This window comes from Pimephales promelas, chromosome 12 (assembly GCF_988280905.1).
Source record: "Pimephales promelas chromosome 12, fPimPro1.hap1.1, whole genome shotgun sequence".
Taxonomy (NCBI): domain Eukaryota; kingdom Metazoa; phylum Chordata; class Actinopteri; order Cypriniformes; family Leuciscidae; genus Pimephales; species Pimephales promelas.
Window position 1 is genome coordinate 5,025,495 of NC_142780.1, and position 25,966 is coordinate 5,051,460.

General features: G+C 37.2%; 2 protein-coding genes across 7 annotated transcripts in view; both read left to right on the forward strand.

Annotated features, from left to right (window-relative positions):
- macf1b (microtubule actin crosslinking factor 1b) overlaps positions 1 to 9,397 on the forward strand; it is a 62,702-nt gene extending 53,305 nt beyond the window's left edge. For all 3 annotated transcript variants that reach the window (XM_089117433.1, XM_039651247.2, XM_089117432.1), the window contains 9 exons: positions 889 to 1,003; positions 1,091 to 1,257; positions 1,351 to 1,513; positions 1,610 to 1,764; positions 3,837 to 3,911; positions 5,586 to 5,703; positions 6,654 to 6,820; positions 6,926 to 7,037; positions 8,291 to 9,397. In XM_089117433.1, coding sequence (XP_088973559.1) covers positions 889 to 1,003; positions 1,091 to 1,257; positions 1,351 to 1,513; positions 1,610 to 1,764; positions 3,837 to 3,911; positions 5,586 to 5,703; positions 6,654 to 6,820; positions 6,926 to 7,037; positions 8,291 to 8,316 — 1,098 coding nt within the window. In that variant the 3' untranslated portion in view covers positions 8,317 to 9,397. The remainder of the gene's footprint in view (positions 1 to 888; positions 1,004 to 1,090; positions 1,258 to 1,350; positions 1,514 to 1,609; positions 1,765 to 3,836; positions 3,912 to 5,585; positions 5,704 to 6,653; positions 6,821 to 6,925; positions 7,038 to 8,290) is intronic.
- Positions 9,398 to 17,065: 7,668 nt separating this feature from the next.
- Positions 17,066 to 25,669, forward strand: slc52a3-2b (solute carrier family 52 member 3-2b). Of its 4 annotated transcripts, none has more exons than XM_089117434.1 (4): positions 17,066 to 17,179; positions 22,703 to 23,779; positions 25,070 to 25,193; positions 25,437 to 25,669. In XM_089117434.1, the coding sequence occupies exons 2-4, from the start codon at positions 22,749 to 22,751 to the stop codon at positions 25,647 to 25,649; spliced, it is 1,368 nt and encodes a 455-aa protein (XP_088973560.1). In that variant the 5' UTR covers positions 17,066 to 17,179; positions 22,703 to 22,748; the 3' UTR covers positions 25,650 to 25,669. The 4 variants fall into 4 exon arrangements, with proteins under 4 accessions (XP_088973560.1, XP_088973561.1, XP_039507213.2 ...); XM_089117435.1 differs by lacking the exon at positions 17,066 to 17,179 and adding an exon at positions 20,183 to 20,478; XM_039651279.2 differs by lacking the exon at positions 17,066 to 17,179 and adding an exon at positions 20,184 to 20,471.
- The last annotated feature ends 297 nt before the right edge of the window (positions 25,670 to 25,966 follow it).

Consider the following 25,966-nt stretch of genomic DNA (forward strand, 5'->3'; position numbering starts at 1 on the left):
TATTAAAGAAATACTTCAGACACATTGTCAAAAGTTAAAAGGACAGTCAGTCAACTACACTGTAACAACGTACTGTAACAAAGTTATTACTAGCTAATTCCGCTTCACTCTCGGCTTATTTAACAGCAGCAAAACTGGACATAGTCACAAATTTTGTCATGCTTATTTGATTTAAGAGAACTGATGGGGATGTTCTTTTAATTGTTATTCAAGCAAAGTATATCTCGTGACCAACTCCCCATGAACACACTTCACCGATGATCTCACTCGCGGAAAACTGGTTCTCTCTGCCCGACTTTTGCCGGATCAGCAGGTTGCAGGATGTGTGGCGTGTTATACGCGAGTGTTGCCAACAGGGACGGTGTAGAGTGCCTGTTTTTATTTTATTTTGGAAATATTGATTTATCGGCCATTATAACTGCCGTTACCGATAGTTTGGAAAATGTCTAATATCGGCCGATAATATCGGCCTGCCGATAAATCGGCCTGCCGATAGATCGGTCTGGCTCTAGACTAAAACAATAAAAAACACATTTGTTGTTAACTGAATTAAAATAATATAATAAAAGAATACTAAAAAAAAACGTTTACACATATTGATGTACTAAAATAACTAAAACAGAATTAAAACTTAACAAAAACTAAACACAACAAGAATACTAACAATGTAAAGAACATTTTTAATAAAAAGGGGAAAATAAAAACTAATTCAAACTATTAATAAAAACTACAATAGTATCTCAATGATACTAAAATAAAACTGACGTACAACAATTAAAAAGGTTCTTAAAATCTAAAAAGTTCGAATCAAAACAAGATCATGATGACATCACAGCATTTAATCATCATTTTAATAAGGTTTACATTCAGAAAATGATGCTTTTGCAGGATTTTATGGATGAGATGAAAGGGAAGGTACCAGAAGTTGAAAATGCCACGAAATCCTGTAAACACAAGCTGGTTCTCAAGCAGCAGGCTTCCCCCAGTCGCAAGACACCATCAAGTGAGTAGAGAATCAGGGCGATTCATTACTGTGATTATTGTGTGTATGCATCAACTGTAATCCCTGTGGATTGCATTGCATGAACAGAGAGAAGAGGCATGGCAAAGCCTCCGCAATCAGTGCCTCTACCGCTGGATAAACTGGACCCGCAAACCCCCATGATGTGTCAGCTGGTGAGTCATTGGCAGAAGCTCTGGCTCCTGGCACACGGCAGGCAGAGCAGACTTGAGGAACATCTACAGAGGCTAAAAGAGGTGATCATGACTGTGCTGTAGCTTTGATAAAAGAACATGTTTGTGTTTGAATCTATACGATTGGTCTAAGAACCTTCTCTTTGGCACATGCAGTTGGAGGAGTTTGCAAATTTTGACTTCAACATCTGGCGGAAAAGATACATGCAGTGGATAAGTCACCTCAAATCCCGGATTTTGGATGTTTTTCGTAGCATTGATCGAGATCAGGATGGCCGAATAACTCACAAGGAGTTAATCGACAATGTTCTGGCCTCTAGTGAGCGCAGTTTTAACACTCTCGGTTGCTTAATTTTTGCATTGAGGTGTTTGTTATGCATGTAACGTCGCGATATTTGCTTTTGCATATGGACAGAGTTTCCCACCAATTCCCTGGAAATGACGGCGGTTGCTAACATATTTGATGTAAACGGTGATGGATTCATTGATTACTATGAATTTGTGAGTGCCCTCCACCCAAGCCGAGACCCTTACAGAAAAGCAATAGATGTAGACCAAATCAATGAGGAGGTATGTGTAGTTTTGTTTCATCTTTCATATACAGTACACACACTGCAAAATTTTTATCTTACTTAGAATTTTTTTTTTTTTTTTCAAAATCTAAAATTTCTTAAATCAAGATACATTTACTTGAGAAGGAAAATGACTTAAGATATAAGTCTTGTTTTTTAATATATATATTAGGGCTGGGTAATAAATATCGATTTCTCGATATTAATCGATTCTCATTTTTACGAACCGATATCGATTCTTAAATCTCAAGAATCGATTAGTCATCCTGTTTCATTTGAATGAATGGGACATTGTTTCGCGGCTGCGCGCATTCAAAAAATCGCAATAATCTTTGTCCTTTGTTACTATTGATATGAAACAAAGTCTCAATTTTCAAATTACGTCCATTTTCTTTAGAAATTCAAAAACATAAATAGAGTTTTGGCGCTGTGGCGTGAGATCGCTCTGGCGCAGCTCTAGAGAAGCAGCAGCGCTGATCTCTCTTCCGGGTTAATAATACCAGTCACAGCGCGAAATAAACATGAAGGAGCATCTGAAAGTGTGTTAAAGATAGAGTACAACTTATCGAAATCCGTATCATGTCACATTCATTCGCTCAATCAGCGTTTCAACCGTGGAAAGACGTCAGTTAAACATCTTGTAATCAATGTCATGTATCGTCATATTTACCTCAGAGGACCCACATCAACTCGTTAGTCAGCTAGAAAAAATAACTCCAGAGAGGAGCATTTTGCTAAATATATACACTATATTACATATGCATTATAATCTTAAAGTTCTTCAATATTTAATGCATATTTTAATAAATCTGGCAAGTTTTTATGACAGCCACCATTTAAATGTTTATATTTCATATAATCTTCTTATTATAAAAATAAATAAAAGTGTAATTTAAGTGATTCATTCATTATTACCTTCGTATTCAAATAAATCTGACAAGTTTTTATGACAGCCACCATTTAAATGTTTATATTTCATATAATCTTCTTATTATAATAAATAAAAGTGTAATTTAAGTGATTCATTCATTATTACCTTCATATTAGGCTAATGAAGCCTAGTAGGCTATAACTAGTCTCCCATAGTTTACAGCATTAGTTTTGTTTAGCATTAGTTTAGCATTTGATTCCCTTGAGAAAAATTGCCATTTATTGTGACTGATATCCAAAATAATCGATATTGAATCGAATCGAATCGTAATCGAAGTCGAATCGAAAGCTTGTGAATCGAAATCGAATCGAATTGTGAAATTTGTCTCAATACCCAGCCCTAATATATATATATATATATATATATATATATATATATATATAAAACAAAATTAAGTGAGTTTATGCTTAAAAAAAGAAAAAAATCTGTCAGTAGGGTTAGTTTTTTTTCTAATTGAATTAAAGGTTTGTTCATCCAAAAAGGTTAAAAAAAAATATATCACTCACCCTCATGTCATTCCAACCCAATAAGACTTTCGTTCATCTTCGAAACACAAATAATGATCTTTTAAATTAATTAGATTAGTTTTACTCTCTATTAATGAACTTTATGAAGCGTTCAGTGGGTAGTTGCTTTGATTGACTATGGAGGGTGTTTCGAATATGAACCAAATTCTTACAGGTTAGAACAACATAAGGGTCATTTTTGCACTGTGAAAAAAATCTTTTCATGATTAGTAATCACAACATTTTTTCTTTTGTCAAATCAGCTTAAATAATTTATTTAGTTCAGATAACATATAATTTTGAGATTCTGATGATTTAATCATTCTCCTTCATTGTATTAACTCACTTTTTCCATTTCAATTAACTTAAGGCAACCAGGTTACTTACTTTTTTACGTTAAACCAACAATATTTTTTTGCAGTGTGGGTGAACTATCTCTTTAAGTGTATTTTTCTTACAACAGATGTTTTTTCTTGTTTTAAATTCAGTTTACATTTTAATTATCAAACAAGACTTACTATCTCAAGTAAATGGATCTTGATTTAATGTATGAAAATATTTTTTTCCCAGTGCATTGTTCTCATTTACATTGAGTTTTCCAGTAATATGACTAACAAAAACACAATTTTGCAGGTGAGTCGTCAGGTCTCTCAGTGCAACTGTCCAAAGAGATTTCAAGTCGAGCAAATTAGCGCAAACCGCTATAGGGTGAGTGGAAATCTATTTTAGGTACAAATATGGCTCTTTAACTGGCAATAAAAACACCTAAGGCCCTACCATACAGTTGGCACAATGCGGCGCCAGGCGCGACACAAGTGTTGTTTGCTAGTGTCAGCCCAATGCAGTTATCATTTTCATGTCCTGAATGTTAATGTTAATGTTGTTAATGAGGTGTGTTGAAAACACATGTTGAAAACGAGGTGTGTTCACGCACATTATTTGTGCGTTTGCTATTGATCAACTGAAACCTGTTCTAAAGTCAATGGCGCAAATATTATTTTTGTTATTTAAAGAGACACACGTACACTTTGTCCCGTAGATGGTCTGCTTAACCCTGTGCACGAGCAGATCCGTTTCCTCGCTAGAAAAGGGTTGAGTTTTTCCGCTCGTAAATTATGCCATATAAATAGCGAATCCGCCATGGCGTGAGCGCAGCTGGCTTTTAAACGGAATGGGAGATGAGACTCTGATTTATTCGGACACGCCCTCAGTGCACTTGTGCCGTGCTCTTTATTCCATGCGCTTACACTTTAAAAGTCAATTAGTTCAGTTTACTTAATTTTATTATACAAACTCGTTGCCTTAATTTCATTAAGTAAGCATAACTTAATTGCATCAAGTTACTGTTACTTAATCCATACAAGTTTTGTCAACTTAATTCTGTCTGAGATCTAAGGAAGTGTACTCCCAGAGTGCATTGTGGCATGAATAAATTAATTGCTTTGTTTTTCTATTTTTGGTTTTATTTTACCATGACAATTTTATTTGCTATCGTTATTGGGGTTATACTTACAAGAGACCGCAAAAAAAAAAAAAAAAAAAAAAATGTCAGGGTCAATTAATTAAATAATTTTAAAAATGTGTGTATATGCACACACACACACACTATATATATATATATATACAATATTTATTGCTTCACTTCCTTTGAAATCAAATAATTGTGATTTTATGTTTTCATGTTGCATCACTGCAATCAATTGGAAGAGAATTACAAAAATCTAAATTAAGTTCCAAGTGCCCAACCAAAGGTAACATTAATCACAATAATGGTGAGAAAAGGGAAATCAGCAAGTCAACTAAAGAATTTTGATGCTTTCCCAAAATTTGTAGGTGTATTGACAATAATCAAGATGACTTCAAGGTGAATAAGAAGAATGATGACTGCAGAAGTGGAAGAATTAGTGAAAAGTCTATTAAGAATTGCCCTGCCTCATAAACCATTTGCCCCGCCAATGGCAATGTGTGGGGAGGGGCCAAAACTGTACTCAAACCAGTCAAGTACTGTTTACAAGGTTTTTCTGAGTAACAAGGCGTAGCATGCAAACAGTACAGATTACTAAGAAATTTTAAGTAAGTTTAACAAATTATTGGACATTAAGTAAAGTTAACAAAAAAAATCTTAGTAAGAATCGCCAATCGCAGATCGCCAACTACACCTGATGGTAACGTTTCTCAAAAGTGCCTTCTGTAACCACTTGAGGGACGGATCTCTGATTTCATGACTACATACATCACTTACAACAACACATTTTATGGTCACTGTTTACGCTGTATTTAAAGCCCAAAACAGATACCAGGTGTAAATGGGGCAGCACAACTACATATTCACAGTTACATGCTTGACATGTGTTTTTCATGCAAATCTGTGATTCGCACTAGTTTGGAGACTCTCAGCAGTTGCGGATGGTTCGTATTCTCCGAAGCAGTCTGATGGTTCGAGTTGGTGGTGGATGGACGGCATTAGATGAGTTTCTGGTGAAGAATGACCCTTGTAGAGGTGAATAACAAATATATCAACATATGAAGAGTTCAGATGCAAAAGCCTCTAAGTGCCATTTGAAATTTTCTTCTTTAATGATGATTTTTATCAAGCTTGTATATTTAAGTTCAGTGATTTCACTTAAATGGCAATGATAATTACCTATTAATTGTTATTTAAGTGAAATTACTGAACTTAAATATACAAGTTTGATAAAAATCATCATTAAAGAAGAAAATTTCAAATGGCATTTAGAGGCTTTTGCATCTGAACTCTTCATATATCAAATCAGTAGGACAATGTAGGAAACTCAGAAGTGAAGACAAGGAGAATTGGTTATACCTTCAGTCTACTAAGGCTCTACTAAGTCTAACTAAGGCTGTGTACATTGTTTGCTTAACCAAATCATTCATAACATGTCATCATCTTTACGTTAAATGCTAAATTCAATGTATTTCCCCTTAGTTTTTCATGTGATGTTATGGAAGGATGTAAGATCCTTAACAGATTCTTACATTTTTAATTCCACAACAACCAATATATGGCCAAGACAATATTCTTAACAGCATTGGCTGATCTCATCTCCCGTTTTGTTGCTTTAAGTACAAACCTGTGCACCTATAACTCATGATTGCTGTGTGATGATCAGCCAATGAGACCCAAGCCTCCTGGAAACAGGTTTTATTTTATTTTTTGTAATTATGTAAGTCTTTACTGACACTACTGATAAACTGAATGCATTCTTGCTACAGATTACAGAAGTATTGATTTCTTTTAAAAAATTCAATCTTATTGCCTGAATGGTAGTGGATTTATTATGTATTTTAAAGTTAAAGTCCTTGGCACTGCCTTTTGAAGAAGCCCTATCAACCATCACAAATGAGTAATTCATAAACCTAGCCAAATCTCTGCATCACCATCCGAAATAAACACTGACACGCACCATTTCTCCGGTTCTTCTCGCACAGTAAAGGGACGTACAAACCTGAAGATCAAGGAGAAGTATCTCTCTCCGGACGCGTTCGAGGCGTCGGGTCGCAGAGGGAGTGCTAAAGGCCTGACTGTCAGCAGATCCAACTCCAGCCTGAGTTTATACAGCAGCGCTTCAGCTCCGAGCAGCCCACTGACACGCAAGGTACACCAGACCACTGCGAACTGACTGACTAAAACATTGAAGACCTCCCAATGTCATTGGTAGGATTAGTTTGTCTGAAGTCACTCTGTTTTTGTCCTGACACAGGCATTGCTACGCAGAAGTTTCTCTGGTGAGAGGTGTATTCGACCCAGGAGCTCTATTGCCGCGCTGGGGAGCGACCATTTCTGTGCCGACATTGACTCACCTTCACATTCAGGTTAAAGTCGAGTTTAAACTCAGCTCTGTTGCAGTGTGCATTTGCCATACAATATCTACACTCACCTAAAGGATTATTAGGAACACCTGTTCAATTTCTCATTAATGCATTTATCTAATCAACCAATCACATGGCAGTCACTTCAATGCATTTAGGGGTGTGGTCCTGGTCAAAACAATCTCCTGAACTCCAAACTGAATGTCAGAATGGGAAAGAAAGGTGATTTAAGCAATTTTGAGCGTGGCATGGTTGTTGGTGTCTGAGTATTTCACAATCTGCTCAGTTACTGGGATTTTCACGCACAACCATTTCTAGGGTTTACAAAGAATGGAGTAAAAAGGGAAAAACATCCAGTATGCAGCAGTCCTGTGGGCGAAAATGCCTTGTTGATGCGAGAGGTCAGAGGAGAATGGGCCGACTGACTCAAGCTGATAGAAGAGCAACTTTGACTGAAATAACCACTCGTTACAACCGAGGTATCCAGCAAAGCATTTGTGAAGCCACAACACACACAACCTTGAGGCGGATGGGCTACAACAGCAGAAGACCCCACCGGGTACCACTCATCTCCACTACAAATAGGAAAAAGATGCTACAATTTGCAAGATCTCACCAAAATTGGACAGTTGAAGACTGGAAAAATGTTGCCTGGTCTGATGAGTCTCGATTTCTGTTGAGACATTCAGATGGTAGAGTCAGAATTTGGCGTAACCAGAATGAGAACATGGATCCATCATGCCTTGTTCCCACTGTGCAGGCTGCTGGTGGTGGTGGTGTAATGCTGTGGGGGATGTTTTCTTGGCACACTTTAGGCCCCTTAGTGCCAATTGGGCATCGTTTAAATGCCACGGCCTACCTGAGCATTGTTTCTGACCATATCCATCCCTTTATGGCCACCATGTCCCCATCCTCTGAAGGCGAAAGGGGTTCAAACATTGTATTAGTATGGTGTTCCTAATAATCCTTTAGGTTAGTGTAAATGAAAAATATTAAGGCTTGTCTTGAGTCCTCAACAGAATCCTCATGACTTCATCATCATTTTGACTAATCATGTCACACATACTGTATTACCAATACATTGGTTACATTGTTTAAAGAAAGCCCCCCACCCCCACCACCACCCCTTGTTAGTGACATCAGCAAAAATATCCCATATCCTCTAAAAAAAAATTGTAAAACAGGTTAATGTTTCAGTTGATCATAACACTATACCGACAAAAAACAACAATATTTCTTGGATTTGTTTTCTGTAGAAGAGGCAGAAAGACCGCCGACATGACCACATCGTGTCCCATACCATGAGATCAACCACAGACAAACAGACGGGCGTTCCTTGCTGTTCTGAACCCCAGGATGGACAGAAAAGCACCCCAACAGGCCTCAGATCAGTGGACACATGAAGACAGTTTGCTCATCACATGAGCTGAGGTGTGTTACACCATCGGTTTCCTATCATAACATGCCTTACCTTCACAGACTTTGTTTTTACAGAGCGAACTCCCTGCTTTCAGTGTAATGAGAGACTGCTAGAATGTTTTGCATGGGTTTTGAACAGCACGATGTCCATAGTCTCTGAGAGCAATAGCTTGTGTAGTGCTTTACACAACATACATGTGCTGAGGTCTTTATTTTCTGTAGTATGCTTAATCTTACCTCGAGAGTAAAACCGCTGCCTTTTTATTCGTTTTACATACAGTAGATACCCCACAGTTAGTGATGCAAAATATAAACCAAAAACAGATGTCTGTTGTCTTATTATTTAGGGTTTATGATAAGCACTGCTTTTGGGGGTCGATGCTATTGTTCTGTGTAACTGTGGCTATTATATCCTCAGGTTTCAAGTGCTATACTTAAGGGTCTAGAGCATGAATTTAAAGACCACATGAAATATACTCATATGCCCCTCTAATATCACCTGACACCATAAGCAACAGCGAGTAAATAATAGTTCACGGTGGTGAATGAGGCTATTGGATATTTTATTTTTTTTTAAAGAGATGAGCCCCATCAATATGTTACACCTGAAGCTCTTGTTTTAAAGTCCTCCTGGGACGGTCTTCATTAATGCTACTCAAAATGTGTTTAAACTACATTTGTACAGTCAATATTCTTATTATATTTGGGGGGGGGGGGGGAAATGCCTTGATTCTTCATTTAAAGGCTGTAGTACAAGTACTTTTATCCAGATTTTTGAAAATCATAAAATCGCGTTGTGTGTGATGGGCACAGACTCAGATTTTATTCTTCAGTGTTTGATTTCGTCCATTGGGAGGATATCAAACATGGTTTTAGAACACATATTTTCTTCATTTGTCACGCGTCTCCTTGCAATGAAACACATGAAGAGTTCAGATGCAAAAGCCTCTAAATGCCATTTGAAATTTTCTTCTTTAATGATGATTTTTATCAAACTTGTATATTTAAGTTCAGTGATTTCACTTAAATGGCAATGATAATTACCTATTAATTGTTATTTAAGTCAAATTACTTAACTTAAATATACAAGTTTGATAAAAATCATCATTAAAGAAGAAAATTTCAAATGGCATTTAGAGGCTTTTGCATCTGAACTCTTCACATGTTTCTGTGTAAAAGTCTGGTAGTGATCCTCAGTGATTTAGTGTGATACCTAGGCTCTGTTTACACCTGGTATTAAGATGCCAGGTCGATCGGATCACAAGTTGACGAGGGAGACATTCCCGTTTTCACCTGTGTTTTAATCCATTTCTTTTGCCCACTTTCAACCACATCTCTCTTGATGTCTTCAGGGGAGGGTCTATGGATGGGTACTGTAAATCTATGGGTTTTTATTGTGATTGGAATGTTTTTCGTCTTCAAACCAAACTTGGGTCTTCAGCTTACTGTTTAAATCCCGTCTGGCTAGCGTCCCAGAATGGTTACGCGTTAGGTCAGTAAGCGGAGAATAGGCGTCTTTTTCGTATTCGAATCGGTATACACTACGAAAGCAATCCAGTTGAATGCATTTTAGTAGCCTGGCTAACGCCAGACCACGTATCATTGAGAAGGAGACGTGGTCTGGAAACCACCTGTAAATTTTCTCGTATTTAAGGCGTGGTTTACGAATGCCCAGAGCTGTATTATTGGGTGCTACGAATGTCTATTAAATGCGCCTGTGCTCCCTCCCTGTTCTGTGATTGGTTCCCTATTTCAGGGGAAAATTTGGTTCATGGTATCCAGATTGCCTAGCAGCGCGAATAAAATCGCGCCGTGGCCAGGCAGAATGGGGAAACCCAGGCTAGCGTTTTAGAGTACCAGTGGAAATGGTCGAAAGTGGACACGTTAAGCTCACAACGTTACACTTGTATTTAGCGGCGCCCACTTGTGATCCGATCGATCAAAGCGCATCTTAACCAGGTGTAAACCAGCCCTAGTTTAATTTTTTAAAGGGGTGATGAACTGAGAAATCAAATTTTCCTTGAGCTTTTGACATCTAACACCGTGTCCTAACTACACGCGACGCAATAAAATTCCAGCGACAGCAAGTGTGTCTGTCCACACTAGATGCGACACGACACATTCAGAACAGCGTGGTAGCATAGTCTCTCTGTGAAAGTGCACTGCTGGCCCGCACTCGTGTTGGGTAAGGACATAATCAAATCAAGAAATAACATTATTAAATATCAAAACATTAACAAAATATACTCATTGACTAGTTTTGTTATGAAGTACAGTTGTATGTTTGTATAGAATTCATTTTGAACGCTATATTATATGCTTTCAAAATCTGAGGTAAATTATCCGTTATCGCTTGTGGCACAGTGACCTATTTTTAACTAAAAATAAATAATCTATACTCATAACCAGTGTAATTTCTTCATTCTGTCAGCCACGGCGTCGCAGAAATAGGAACCGTTTCTAAATTAGAAACTTTGCGTGTCGCCGTCGCATCTGGTTAGGACAAAAACTCTGATTAACATGGAAAAAATACCTTTTATCGCGTCTCGCGGGCGTCGCGTCGCGTGTAGTTAGGACACGGTGTAAGAGGTCATCATATTATAAGAATATCCTGTAAGTTTCAGAACTGAAAACGTCCTTGTTAGTCCAATAATAGCTTTTATTGACACCAGGCTCAGCAAACGACTCGTTTTTCAAAGTGGGAAACTGATGACAAAGAAGATAAAACCCCACCCCCGCAGAAGTAGATCAACGCCTACTTCAACACGCCCAGTTTAGCCCCGCCCACCGATTCTCACATTACACGCATAGCTAAGTAACATAGATGCCTACCTCGTGATGACAAACCGGATCAAGCTACCGAGCAATACAGAATATTGTGCAGTGCCTGTTTGTGGAAGAAGACAGTCGCTGCATAAGCTTCCTCTGGATTCCAAAAGGACTGCACGGATAAACTTTATTTTTAATGACGTTCCAGCTGATGAGGGTAAAACATTGTTGTCTGTTCGCTTCATTTCACTGAGGATTGTTTTGTAAACAAGAATGGATTTGCAGACCGATTAAGAGTAAAGAACGGTGCTGTGCCGTCTATATTGGATCCGACAGGAATGGTGCAACACACGGACTCTGGGTCGAACATGTATGGGCGAATCATTCCGGTTGCCATTTGACAACATTGGACGTTTTCAAAACAATTTCCCTCAAGTGCATCGACGGGTGAGTCGAAACTCATTATAATATGCAAAACTGTTATCCACTCACATCAGTGGGCGTTTACTTCCAAGTCTTCAGTGCGAGTTGTCCATAAAAACCCAGCGTTTTTAAGCTAGGCTCAAAACTAGGGTAGAAAATAGCCTAATACTTATTCAATTTGATGTTTTTGAATGCAAAAACCAAGCGAACGTCATAAGTTGACCTCAGACAACAATATAATAAAATTTAAAAAGCCAGTTCATGACCCCTTTAACCATTTACAAAGTCGGCTCATACTGTATATGATGCCTAGTGTTTTGAAATCTGCTCAGATTTTAATTGTATTCAAGTCACCAACTCAAAAAATTATAGGTTAAGAAAATCCAGAGTTTCCTACTGATAATTATGGTGGTGTAAATGCAATCATTCCAACATGACTTGAATGCAAAACTGCACTCGTTGAGTCATTTCATGAGGTCTTTAAATACTTGATACTAGTTTGTTTCTATTGTGAGGTTTGAGTCAGTTTAGGAATGTTCATTTAATTGTGTTTACCACATATTTCACGTCCCAGTGTCTTAAAAATGTATATTATTTTAATAATACGCCTATCGAGTATTTGTTTTGTTCTCCCCTAAAAAATGTCTTTTTTGGTTTTGTACAATCATGCCACCAGTTGTAATAACTTCCTTTGAGGATATGAAAGTGTAGGTCTCAATGAGATTACATAAAGCCCTACCGCAAATGCCCCTTTATCAGTGCCGGCTTATTTTTGACTTTTATTTGAGCCGAACAAAACCACATTGATATGCCCTGCTTTTCTATTGTGTCCTGCTCAGGGCAAAGTCTGCTGTATTCATTATTTGCCTTAAACCTATTTGTGAATGTCATGGGTTGAATTATTCTATCATTGTACCAAGTGTTATGGATGTAGCATTTGATTCAAATTACATATCAAATATGTGTGTCTTTTAATTTTGTGCGTATGCAGTTCGGTTCTCTTAATTTCGGAGAGTTGAAATGGGTTTTGAGGGTTCAGGATGACCGCATTTGAGTTATTTCTTGGCGGGTGAAATGATAGTGTTTTATTGCCATGTTGTCTAACCTGATTGATTATTATCTATGCAAAATCCATTTGACACTCAAAATCCATTTCATTTCCTGGATTATTCATGTTCAGTTTATAAATGCTGGTTTATATAATCCATTTCTTGAACACTAAAGAGATCCTCTTCTGCTATGCACCTGCTATTATTGTACTGTAAATCTCTGAGCCTGTAAATAATGGTAGCATTATTGTTTATTTTTTTTGTACGTTTCTGATCTTGTAAAACAAGGTTACCTACTGTAGAATCTGTGTTCAGCACTGCATTACTTTTAGGGCCTAGTTGTGGAGTACACTAATTATGACATTTCTTGTGATTCAAAATAAAATGTTTTATAGAATGTTGTGTATAAAATGTCTAAAAACTGCTTTGTACATTTCTGTCTCGAAGAAACGTGTTACACTTTATTTTAACATGTCCTTGTAACAGTGTACATTACATTACATTACATGTTACATTAATGAAAATTCTGGCATCATTTACTCACCCTTACGTTGTTTTCAAACCTGTATGAATTTCTTTCTTCTGCTGAACACAAAAGAAGATATTTTGGAGAATGTCGGTGACCAGACAGTTGATTTTTTTTTTCCGGATCAACTGTTTGGTTAATATCTAATATTAAAGGGTTAGTTCACCCCAAAATGAAAATTCTGTCAGTAGTTACTCTGTTGTTCCAACCCGTAAGACCTTCGTTCATCTTCGCAACACAAATTAAGATATTTGTGATTAAATCTGAGAACTGGATCACTCTTCCATAAGCTTCCAAGGTTTTTGATGAAAACATTCCAGCATTTCAGTTAGTAAACATGGTGACGTTTTTGTTGGGGGCGGAGCTTAGGTTGAGGCAGAACGATCCCTTCTGGCCACTTCACTAACGCTAGTTAGCAAATTTGTTAGCTTGTTTTTTTTAACAATGACAGGAGACAATCCAATTTTTTCTTAATGTGTAAGGTCACTCACTGTCCAGGACCGTAATTTCCAAAAGTTATTTTACACGCTCACTCAATGCATGGACGATCTGACAGGATTAACGTTACGTTACCTCGGTTGAGTGGTCTGACTTCTACACCTACCTTATGGAGAAACCGATCGTAAAGAGAAACTGAGGGCATATAAATCTTTAGATATGGTCCTGTACAAGCCTTGTGTGTATGATCCGCAGTTCTGCCGAGTCAGCGCCGAGACGACAACAATATAAAGAGTGTCATTACGGTGCGATTTTAATGATGTAAATATTTTCTAGAAATAAAAATTCCAGATACAACATATTCATTTTTCATCAATTCTTAACAACACGACAAGATGACATTTAATAATAGTAACAATAATTTAGGCTCCTTATTATGTAGCCGAATCTGTGCTGGTTTGTATTGGCCGCCTCCAGTTTTCGCTTTGTTTTGCCTCCAACTAGCGCCGTGACGTAACTGTGACGTCGGCACAAAAGGGGTCTATAAAACGTAAACTTTTTTTTTTTTTTTTTTTTAATGAGTGATCGTTTCGCTTGATAAGACCCATATTCATCGTCTGGAATCGTTTAAAGCCCTTTGAACAGTTTGCAGTTTGCACTGAAACTGTCTTTTGGACCTTGAACCGTTTGGTTCCCATTGAAGTCCATTATACTATGGATAAAAACCCTGGAATGTTTTCATCAAAAACCTTAATTTATTTTCGACTGAAGAAAGAATGACATGGACATCTTGGATGACATGGGGGTGAGTAAATTATTTTTTGTTTAAAAGTGAACTACTCCTTTAATAAGCTGACTTGACTTGGTTACTGACATTCTTCAAAATATCCTCTTTTGTGTTCAGCAGAAGAAACAAAGACACTCATACAGGTTTGGATCAACATGAGGGTGAGTAAATGATGACAGAATTTTTATTTTGAGGTGAACTATCCCTTTAAGGAAGGTTATTTGATACATTTATCTCTAAATACAAAAAAGAAAAGAAAATGAAGTGAAATCAGAAAGGTGAAATGAAGAAGTGACAATACACATATTCAGATGTGTTTACACACCTCACAGGGAACGTTCTGGCAAGGTTCACTCAAAGTTATGAAAAAAAACATACTTTAAGTAACTTTTTAAACATTTTTTTTAATAAGTTATCTGGCATTCAATAGTGTTCTCAAAATTGATTAGCGTTATTCATTGAACATTTTTTTCTTTCTTGAAATGTCTAAATGTTTGGTTACTTTTGTTCTTCTTCAACGTTCCCATAATGTTTGAAAAATGATAAAATAGAAACAGACATTTTATATGTTCAGAGAACATAAAAACACAAACACATAATGGGAACATTATAGCATCTGTGTTCGACAGATTGCTGCTGTTCCTGTCCATTTTAATGCGTTTAACGACATTGTACACTCTAAACAATGCTGGGTTGTTTTAACCCAAATCTGGGTCAAATATGGACAAACCTAAATGTTGGGTTAAAAATGTCATTTAAAATTTTAACCCAACTTCAACTTTCACTTTCAACTGTAAATTGTTTAATAACATTGTAACCCAACATTTGGGTTTGTCCATATTTGACCCAAATTTGGGTTGAAATAAAGCAGCATTTTTTTTTAAGAGTGTAATATTTACTCACCAAAGTTATCCACTAATTCTGCTGTGTCTGACACACGGCTGTTTTAGGTTTTTGGCAGATTGTTTCTTCTGAACTTATCTTCTCTAGCCTCAACATTCCTTGTGTGTGAACATACTCCAAACACAGCGGGCCATTGATTTCTACTTGATACCATTCAAGGGTATTAAAAAAGCTGACAACTCTCGCTGTGAGGCCTTGGAAAAGCCAATCTGAACAAGTGCCCATGGAGCTGGACTCTTGGCAGAGGTGAAAGTTCACTGCCAGACACAGCAGTGTAAAGGAACTTTCCAGAAATCAAAATATACAGTGCATACAATTTTACAGAAAAAAAGTCAAAGTTGACTTGACATGAAACAGTATTTTCTTTCTTTCCTATTGTGACATTTTCTTGGCTTCTCAAACAAGAATAAATGTTGGGCAGGCTTGATTTTGTCCATTGGGAATTGATTGGATGGTTGTGGATTGCTATTGGTGGATCTCATGTGAGTAACAGGTTGGCCCCACCCTCATCATCAGAGAAGAGAAGTCACTCCAACACTGTAACAAAATATTGTTTTTTTAACTTTAATCATTACACTGTAACAAATATTTTCAAGATTTGTTATCACAACATATTTTCTTTTGTCAAATCAACTTTATAATAATTTATTTAGTTGCCCAAATTTATTAACTCACTTTTTCCAGTTTAACGAACTTAAAATTTTGAGGCAACCAGGTTACTTACTTTTTTAAGTTAAACCATCAATATTTTTAAACCATCAATATTTTTTACAGTGTAGGTAACCTGGTTGCCTTAAAATTTTAAGTTGATTGAACTGGAAAAAGTGAGGTAATACAATGAAGGAGATTGATTTAATCATCAGAAACTCAAAATAATAAGTTATCTGAACTAAATAAATTATTTAAGTTGATTTGACAAAAGAAAAAAAATGTTGTGATAATTTTTTTTTACAGTGAAGGAGGGGAAGTTATTTTGGTTCAAGATTATGGATTGAAAGAAAAATTAAGAAGTGCACAGAAAAATCATTTACAATAAATACTGTTTAATACTGTTTATCTGTTAATGAAAATGGGTCAATTTTGGTAAATTTGAAATGATGGGGAAAAAAAAACAAACAGTTTCATTATCAATGCCCATTTCTATCAGGCTCCAAATACACCAAAAATGCTTGGTTGTTTTAACCCAATTTTGGGTCAAATATGGACAAACTCAAACATTGGGTTAAAAATGTAATTTAAAAATGTAACCAAATGACTGGGTTTGTCCATATTTGACCCAAAATTGGGTTAAAACAACCCAGCATGTTTTAGAATGTATCATATGACTACAGTAAGTTCCAAGTCTTCATATGTCATACAATAGCATTGAACAGACTGAACGTTTGCTCAGATCGCATTTATGATGCTGTTCAGATTTAAAAATGACCTATTAACACATGATGCAGGGTTTGACATTATAGAGCTACAGTAGATGCCTTCAGGTGATATGATATGAGCACACAAGCCATATAGCTAGAGCAGTTTTTGGTCCAAGACATGGTTACTATGATGAACTGCTGTTGTATTAAAGAGGTTTGCATGAAGGCTTGACAGAAAGTCATATGGGTTTGGAATTACATAAAGGGGATTTTTACTATTTCTTCAAGCAAGCTTTCCTTTTGTCATTGTGAAATCTGTGTTGGACAAAAAGCGCTCAGTCCTGCCTCTTGAAATGAAGCGTCTGACACACTCCCTCCTGCTTTACTCTCGTCTTACTGTCGTCTATCTCCCCTTCATCCAGATCGTTGACTCTCACTGCCTTATATGAAGAATACAGCAATTAAAATAACAGGTGAGTGTACGATGTAGTCTGCATTGATGTGACTTGTTTTGCATTAGTTATCAGTTGTAGAAGAGCTCTTTGAAGATTTCTGTGGGTTATTCATTAGATGCTTTGTAGAGAAACAATGTCAAGTTATGTCATTATTTTTCTTCAGTTACTTGGGAATCATTCAGACAAATCTACACAATTGTGAACATTTTTTAACTTAAATGTTCAGGTCAGCATGTAAGGACTGCAGTCTTCAACATTTTGTTTTTTGAACATTTTCTCAAGTATTGAGAAAAATCAATAGTATTTATTTCTTGAAATGTACAGTAGTGGCCAAAAATGATGTCCGGTCTGAAAATTTACATCTTCATGCTCTCTTTAAATATTGTTAAAAATAAGATTTTGTAAGCATATTGCGCAGCGTAGTTGTGTTCGGAGTCGACTGTTTTATTTGTGATAACAAAATGAAACATGCCGAATTGTGCAGCATAATATTTGTCCTGGTTGTCATACAAAGAAATTATGAACATGCAAAACAAGAGAGAACCAACTAAATATTAATAACTGATTATGCTGTGATCAAAACAGTTTTACATCATAAAATAAAACCTGTAGCTGTAGTTTGCCTTTTTTTGCCAAATAATTTAGTCAGATCAATACCTTAACCAAGTTTAATATCTATTTTCATGGTTAAATTGAACTTGTAGGGCCATTAAAAACAAATTCGCTCGCTTTATTTTTTTTTCGCTCACTTCATAAAATTAATTCGCTTTTATCCAACTAATGATAATAATATAAGACTAAAGGGTAACACTTTACTTGAAGGGGTGTGCATAAGACTGACATTATACGTTATGAATATGAAGTAGGGTTTATGCATGTTTGTGACAACTGTCATTAAGTGTCATTCGCTCAGTTATGATTTTTTAATGCAAATATGACATTGTTTGAGATGTCTTTTTCATGACACCTTGACATAAATAAGGCAACACAACCTGTCATAAATGTGTCATAAACATGACATAGATGATTGATTATCAAACTTAAGAAACGCTATAGGTTAACATTACATTATTACATACAGTATGACAGGCAAGCGTTTTCTTTTCCCTTTGGTATTTTTGTTTCCAAATGCCAGGAGTTTCTCAGAGCTTCTAAATATCATTGTGCTTCCCATGTGTGTAGCTTCCCACTGTGTTACAATAAAGGCTTTCAGGATCTCATTAAGCTTTATACAATAAGTGAACTGTATATAAAGCCTCTTTTGGCACTTGACTTGAGTGACTAAGACAAGAGCCAGTTTAAACCGCAACCCACTGCAATCATTTCATTTATTTCATTTCATTTATTTGTTTATTTTACAGGGACAGTGCTCATTAATTAACAAAATAACTGTAAATGAGCCAGAGTTAGCTCAACAGGCTAATTTTCATCTGTTGTCCCTGGCCAGTTATTATAATGGCGAGTAATCAACGTATAACTTTAAAAAAATAATGAAATATATTGTTCAAAAGATATATAAAGAGGACTTATGTGTACAGTTATTGTGTTTATTATTGCATGAAAGGGACTAAAGATTGTGGATTAGCAGTTGATAGACTCATTGACAAGATTTTGAAATTGATACATGTGAAATTAAATATTAATACATTCATTTCTTTTAGAGGCATTGGTTTTCAGAAAAACAATTTAGTTTATTTTATTGGAATCATTTTGCAAAACTATATTGATTTTTCTCCTCTGTATCCCAAATGTTTCAATATTCTTGTCAGGTGACACTCTTTACAGTTTTATGATCCTGGGATATATCCTGTTAAGAATCTGATCATACATATTTAGATCTGTACATCTGAAAAAAAAAAAAAAACTTTTGTTGTACAAATGACATACAAATCTTATTTTAATGATAAAATTGTCACATATAAACATTTATAACAATTTTGAGATGTTGCAGTTTGTCTAATAAGAAAAAAAATGTAATGAAATAAGAAAAAATTAAATGTCAAATAAAAAACGAGTAATGGTGCAGGCAGTGACTGTGTTCCCTTGAGAAAGAAGTAATACTTCACTAATACACAGAGAAGTCCAAATTAAACATGATTTAATGACTCGTAAATGTAAGTACACATTGATGGCCTAAGACACGAAACACCACTTTCAAGTCAAGTGGCGTGTTATCGATACACATTTTGAGCTATACGCGTGTATGTCTACGCCATTAATGTCCGAGTGATTGTACACGCCGTTAAATCTGGGGAGCGATATCTTTTTTCCTAGGATGGTAGGGGAAGACTCATAAATGGTATTAACCCCAGTTAGGTAGAGGTAGGTAGGTCATATATTTACAGTAATTTAACGTTAAGTCAACGGCGTTCATAAACACGCTGAAAAGCGATTATGCGTGTTGATAGCACGCCAAAAATGGAAATACGAATTGGCGTGTCATAAACATGCAATTTCATGAGATCAGTCTGAAATACTGTTTGTTTTCTCACACAAACCGCTCGTTTCGTGTCTTAGGCCATCAATGCGTACTTACATTTACGAGTCATTAAATCATGTTTAATCTGGACTTCTCTGTGCATGCTCTTTGAGGTGGTGACCAGACCTCCATTATATGATTGAAACTACTGTGGAAACAAAGACACCTACATCTTGGATGCCCTTAGGTAAGCTAAGACATACCAAAAATTAATTTCAAAGTGAACGATCCCTTTAAGTTCACTTCTTTTTCTCAAGGGTTGTGTGACTTTGTCATGCCAAGGGACTAAAAAAATATATAAAAATATATATAATAAAATGTAATAATATATATAATATAAATATAAATATAATAAAAGATTGTGAGCTGCTGTATTTAGTAAATACAAAAAGCTAGAATGTGTTTACAGCTAAGGGTTAACTAATCGTTTCAATGTCAGTTCAGTCCCTATGGTTCAGCCTCTGTCATGTAATAAGATGCACTTCCTGTTTCCGATAAACGTCAAGGCTGTTATGAGAGAGAGAGAGAGAGAGAGAGAGAGAGAGAGAGAGAGAGAGAGAGAGAGAGAGAGAGAGAGAGAGAGAGAGAGAGAGAGAGAGAGAATTAGTTACATCATGCTTTACACACACTTGCCTTCCCGTGTCGTCGGTTAGTTGAGCACATGGTCTTGAATGTTTGCCCACTGGGATAAAGGACCCCTGCTACACAGATCGCGCGTGCGTAGTCTCAAATCAGGTGAACGATCTCAGAGAGAGCCAAGGAGCGAGAAACACAGAGTTCAAACTCACGCTGAAGGCTGTTCAGAATGTGCTGAGATCTCAGGAGAATCAGGTGGGATGTATGTGTGTATCTTTGTGTTTGAACTGAACATGAGTGTGTTTTCTGTAAACCAATGAACCTGAAAAAGATTCAAGGGCATTGGAGAGTTCATAGCCACTGGTATGAACACAAACTGGTTATTGTGAATGATGAATTGATTAACTACAATCAGGTAGAAGGAACCGGTTATGTCATAAAACAAGGAAGGTTATCACAGTGACTATACAGAAGTGATTACACGAGCTGTTGGTGTAGTATTATGTGTAGTGAGTGAGTTTATAAGTAATCTGTATTGCTGTTCGCCTTGAGTTTGAATGGGAAAGGTCATGTGACATCTCTGACGCAAACTGTAAGTTAAAGTCCCCGTGAACCGAAGTTGCAAACGATTTTTCTCCAGTGCTGTGACGTATTTCCAAGTGAAACGGAATATTGAACAGAGGGCAGGGTTTTACTCTAGCGCTCCTCCTCTCTATCTCTCGCTCATAGCAAACTAACGGTTTGAGGGGAGTGGTTAAGCGTTTCCCCACCCAAACTGTGAAACCTACGTCATCAGAAAAAGAAACCGTTCCAGACCGGAAGTAACTTTTCAGATTTTGATTAAAGATTACTAAGGTAAAACATTTTTTTAATATATATTCACTTGCACGGATTAATTGTTCACCACAAGACTAGTAATATGCGCTAACAAAGTAAATAGGTTCAATTTTGATTTCACGGGGACTTTAACATTAACAATGAACTGCACCTATTCAGCATTTTTTTATATTTGTTAATATTATTATGAACATTTACTAATACTATTTAAATATTGTTAACCTTAGTTAATGCATTGTGAACTAACAATGAACAGATGTATTTTGATTAACTAAGGTTAATAGAAAGTTAAATGGTTAGTTATTTTTTTTTATTTTTTTTTTTATTATTATTTATTTCAGGCAATGGCACAAAAGTACAAGGCAGACAAAATGTTTGTTAAGTCATACAGTGCAAAAAGAAACAAGAAACAAACAAATAAACAACAACAAAAAACAAACAAAAAAAAAACAAAAAAACAACAACAAACAAAACAAATCGAATTCTACCTGAAAGGGAGTGGGAAGAAGAAAACTTAGATATTTGATATTAGTTCATGTTAGTTACATTATTAACTAATGAACCTTAAAGTAAAGTGTTACGGTGATTTCAAATAATAATAAGACGGAAATATCAGAAAACTGCACAATAAAATGGGACTTGCTAAAGCAAAGTAAATATATATATATATATGTATATATATATATATATATAATATTTTCAGTGGAATAAGTGGTGCATGCTAAGGCATATATTACAATGACAACAGGGATGTCTACTCTTGCTCACTTTCCAGCAGTTTAGATCCAGCTCTAATTAATATCCCACCAAGAAGAAAATTTGCATAAGACCGTTCACACACACACTCACACGCACACAGCCGCATACCATATGCCACACACACTCTCCATAGACCACATGCTGATTGTTGCAATGCAGTCACCTCTCTGTCAGACTGCAGTTCAAATATCAGTACTTTGAACTTTCTATGCAATAGAAAGCCTGGTGTTGTTTTGAGTATTGGCCAAGAGTTGGTACTTTTGACCTACCTACACGAGTAGAATTCATTTATACCAGAGATCATCAAGCCCAAATCCTCTTAGTAAAAATTAAAGGGATAGTTCACCCCAAAATGAAAATTCTGTCAATAATTACTCACCCTCATGTTGTTCCAACTCCATAAGACTTTCGTTCATCTTCGCAACACAAATTAAGATATTTTTGATTAAATCTGAGAGCTGGATCACTCCTCCATAGGCTCCTTAAGGGATCAAAACTGTCCGGCCCAGAAAAGTCAAAGACATTGTTAAAATAGTCCGAGTGACTACAGCGGCTCAATCTTAAGTTTATCAAGCGAAGAGAATACTTTTTGTGTGCAAAAAACAAACAAAAATAACGGCTTTATTCAACTATTAATTTCCTTCTCTGTGGGCCTCGAGTTAGTTCACGTAGTGTAACAGCGCAGCGCTTCTGGTTGTACGTCACACGCATGACACACATGACCAGCGTCGGCCAATAGTGAGCCTACGTGTGACGTACAACCCAGAAGCGCTGCTGCACTAATACCAGTTATTTATGACTTCTGACATCAAAACAGTGTTTGAAAGTCAAAGAAAAGTCGAGGCTATCATTGTAAAACTAATTCCTTTACCTGTTATCCCATTTTACAGATAACCTTTAAAAACCAGTTGCCTTTTGGACATCAGTGCCTTCATCATGTCACTGTTCACGCATGTTTTGGCGTGCCTTTTTGGCATCGGATCATGGGTGGCCATTAACGGGATGTGGGTGGAGCTACCTCTGATTGTCCCTGCCATTCCTGAGGGTTGGCACCTGCCCTCCTATCTCACAATAATTATCCAGATGGCCAACATTGGCCCTCTCTTCATCACACTCATGCACCGCTTCAGACCGGGTGTGCTGGACGAGCGGCCCGTTATCTACACGATTGTGACGGTCGGTGTGGTGGCCACTTTACTCCTGGCTTTCCTCTGGAAGCACACGCTTACTTTTGGAGATGGCGAACATAGTGCTGCCTTACTGTCCCTCAGCTTCCTATTGTCCGTTGTGGACTGCACCTCATCCGTCACCTTTTTACCCTTCATGATGCGTCTACGGCCTCAGTACCTCACCACCTACTTCATTGGAGAAGGTCTAAGTGGTCTGGTCCCAGCGTTGGTGGCTCTTATCCAAGGTGTAGGGGTCGTCCACTGTAAAAATGCAAGTACTAATGCAAATTTTAGCGTGGAGAACTCATCCTGGGGCTCCGATGGAGAACTACAGGCACACTACCAGCCGGCCAACTTCTCCGCTCAGGTTTTCTTCCTTTTCCTGAGTGCGATGATGATGGTGTGCCTAGGCGCTTTCCTGTTACTCAATTTCCACCCAGCTGTCGAACGGGAACACAAGAGCAAAGGTTATACTGGTGATTCTCAGCGGGTGGAGAAGATTGATTTAAGTCAATCCCCGCACAGTGAAACTCCAGAGCAGACACCCATGCTGGATTTCCCAGAAGGCCCAGTGATAAAGCGCCTCAGCTCGTTTGGAAAAGGAACCTACAGTAGAGCAGAGCTGGTATTCATTTTTGTAGTTTTGGCCTGGGTCAATGCATTGACCAATGCAGTCCTGCCCTCAGTCCAGTCTTACTCATGTTTGCCTTATGGAAATCAAGCCTATCATCTTGCAGCCACTTTGTCCTCAGTTGCGAATCCAGTGGCATGCTTCATTGCCTTGTTTGTACCAATCAGGTGAGGAAAAACAATTAACTTTCATTATAAAGTCAATATTCTCCTAGGGGATGCATGCAATAATGTAGCGTAGCTTGATCTTTTCCATATATTTATCACAGTAAGAAACACCAAGCCTGACTTCGTCATACTCGTATTCTTGTTGGAGTCTGAAACTCCTCCATTGGGCTTTGATTATGAGGCGTGTCTTAATCGAACCAGGGAAAAAACAACAACTCTGCACTCAATTGGATAGTCGGTAGACCTACAACCAATCAGTCAAAGACTTTCCATAGCGCAGTTTTCAACTATAGAACTTAATTATTTTAGAAGTTAAATAACGAGTGTTGCTTCTTTTACTTGGTTCTCCATGAGTGCGACTAAAGGGGAAACCACAACGACCACAGGCTTTTCATTACGTCCCATCCTCTTAGCGACCGTCAGAGCCAGCTGATAAATTACACTTTTGCCGAATCATGTCGGAAGGACGGCAAAAATATCTTTCCGATCGACAAATGCCTTGATTGCAGTTTTACTCTTGATTGGGTTATAGACCATTTTGCAAGATGTAAACAAAACTGGAGAGTAGAGCCAGACCGATATATCGGCAGACCGATATTATCGGCCGATATTAGGCATTTTCCAAACTATCGGTATCGGCAGTTAAAATGGCCGATAAATGAATATTTCAAAAATAAAAACGGACGAAGCACGCTTGAACCATGTTATGAGTGTTGGAGATGTATAGTTTGTCCACCAGAGGGCACTCTACACCGTCCCTGTTGGAAACACTCGTTGAGTTGGTCACGATACATACATTGCTTGAATAACAATTAAAAGAACATCCGCATCAGTTCTCTTAACTCAAATAAGCATGTTAAAATTCGTGACTATCATGTCCAGTTTCAAATAAATAAATAAAATATCGGCCGATATATCGGAATATCGGATTTTCAAACCCAAAATCGGTATATTTGTATCGGTATCGGCCTAAAAAAACCTTTATCGGTTGGGCTCTACTGGAGAGTAGTGCAGAGTAGTAGACTGTCCATGATATAAACTTCCCTCGCCCACTTCACAATGTGGAACGCTCTTCAAAATGGCGACGGGGATTCAGGGAAGTGCTTAGGGATGTTTGCAAATTCATGTCTAAAAGTGAAGTAGAACAAAGCCCAAATATGCCCCGCAGAAGTAACAAAAGTAATAATAATGTTAATTGCTAAAATTCAACTATTCTATTTCCAAGAAATGTTTGCCTGGCTGACATGCTTTTATTATACAAATTCACCCAACTACGTAACTATGTCCAAGGTCTCTGGTGCTGATGGCGGTTCTGACGGTGACGGGCACAGGGTTCGGAGCGTATATAATGGCCATGGCAGCACTAAGCCCTTGCCCTCTGCTGGTCGATCATGACCTCGGAGCAGCACTCATTGTAAGGTTCTGATACACACATGCTTTCCATTAGTGGTAGTATTCATTTAGACCTGTAAATGTGGCTGTAAGGTAAATTTACTGGCACTGACATTTACCTTGTTTAAAGTTCAAAGTTAGAACTCTTACAACCTTTTTCATCATATACACTACAGTGCACAGTGCTACATAGTTCATCACAAATGTAATGTGAGGGCAACAGCATCACATAATCTCTATTTTTTCTTTCTCCCTTGATCTTTAGGTCATAACCTGGGTCATATTTGTCCTCACGCTGTCCTATGTGAAGGTGATTATTGGAGTGATACTGCGAGATGAAGGCCACAGTGCCCTCGTGTGGTGTGGAGCTGTGGTGCAGCTGGGCTCTATGTTAGGTGCCCTGTCTATGTTCCCTTTGGTTAGTGTTTATGGACTTTTCCAGTCAGGAGATCCCTGTAATACCAAGTGTCCTCAATAAAAGCAAGCATTATTCTGATGGATTCAGAGTAAAGTAAATCAATGCCACAAAAGGCTGAATAATACACAAATGTTTGACCACATACATTTTTCCATTAAGCTGTACCTTTTTTTTTTACACTTACATCTCCCAGCTACAGTATTGTTCCAGCAACTATCTTTCCTTTTAGTTGTAATTTAGTTCATAGTACTGTTACATCATGACAAAACAAGCTTCATAATCTGTAATATCTGGCACACCCTTACAGTTACAGTGTAACTCGTCAATTCCTGCATTTTTGTTATATTTAAATGTTATACTTGATATGTAGTATTTTG

What these genes read in the sequence shown, in the direction of transcription:
- slc52a3-2b (XM_089117434.1), top strand. Translation starts at nt 22,749, where the DNA reads ATGTCACTGTTCACGCATGTTTTGGCGTGCCTTTTTGGCATCGGATCA. An exon ending in GCCTTGTTTGTACCAATCAG is followed by an intron (nt 23,780 to 25,069) that starts GTGAGGAAAAAC and finishes ACTATGTCCAAG; the next exon opens with GTCTCTGGTGCTGATGGCGG. An exon ending in ACCTCGGAGCAGCACTCATT is followed by an intron (nt 25,194 to 25,436) that starts GTAAGGTTCTGA and finishes CTTGATCTTTAG; the next exon opens with GTCATAACCTGGGTCATATT.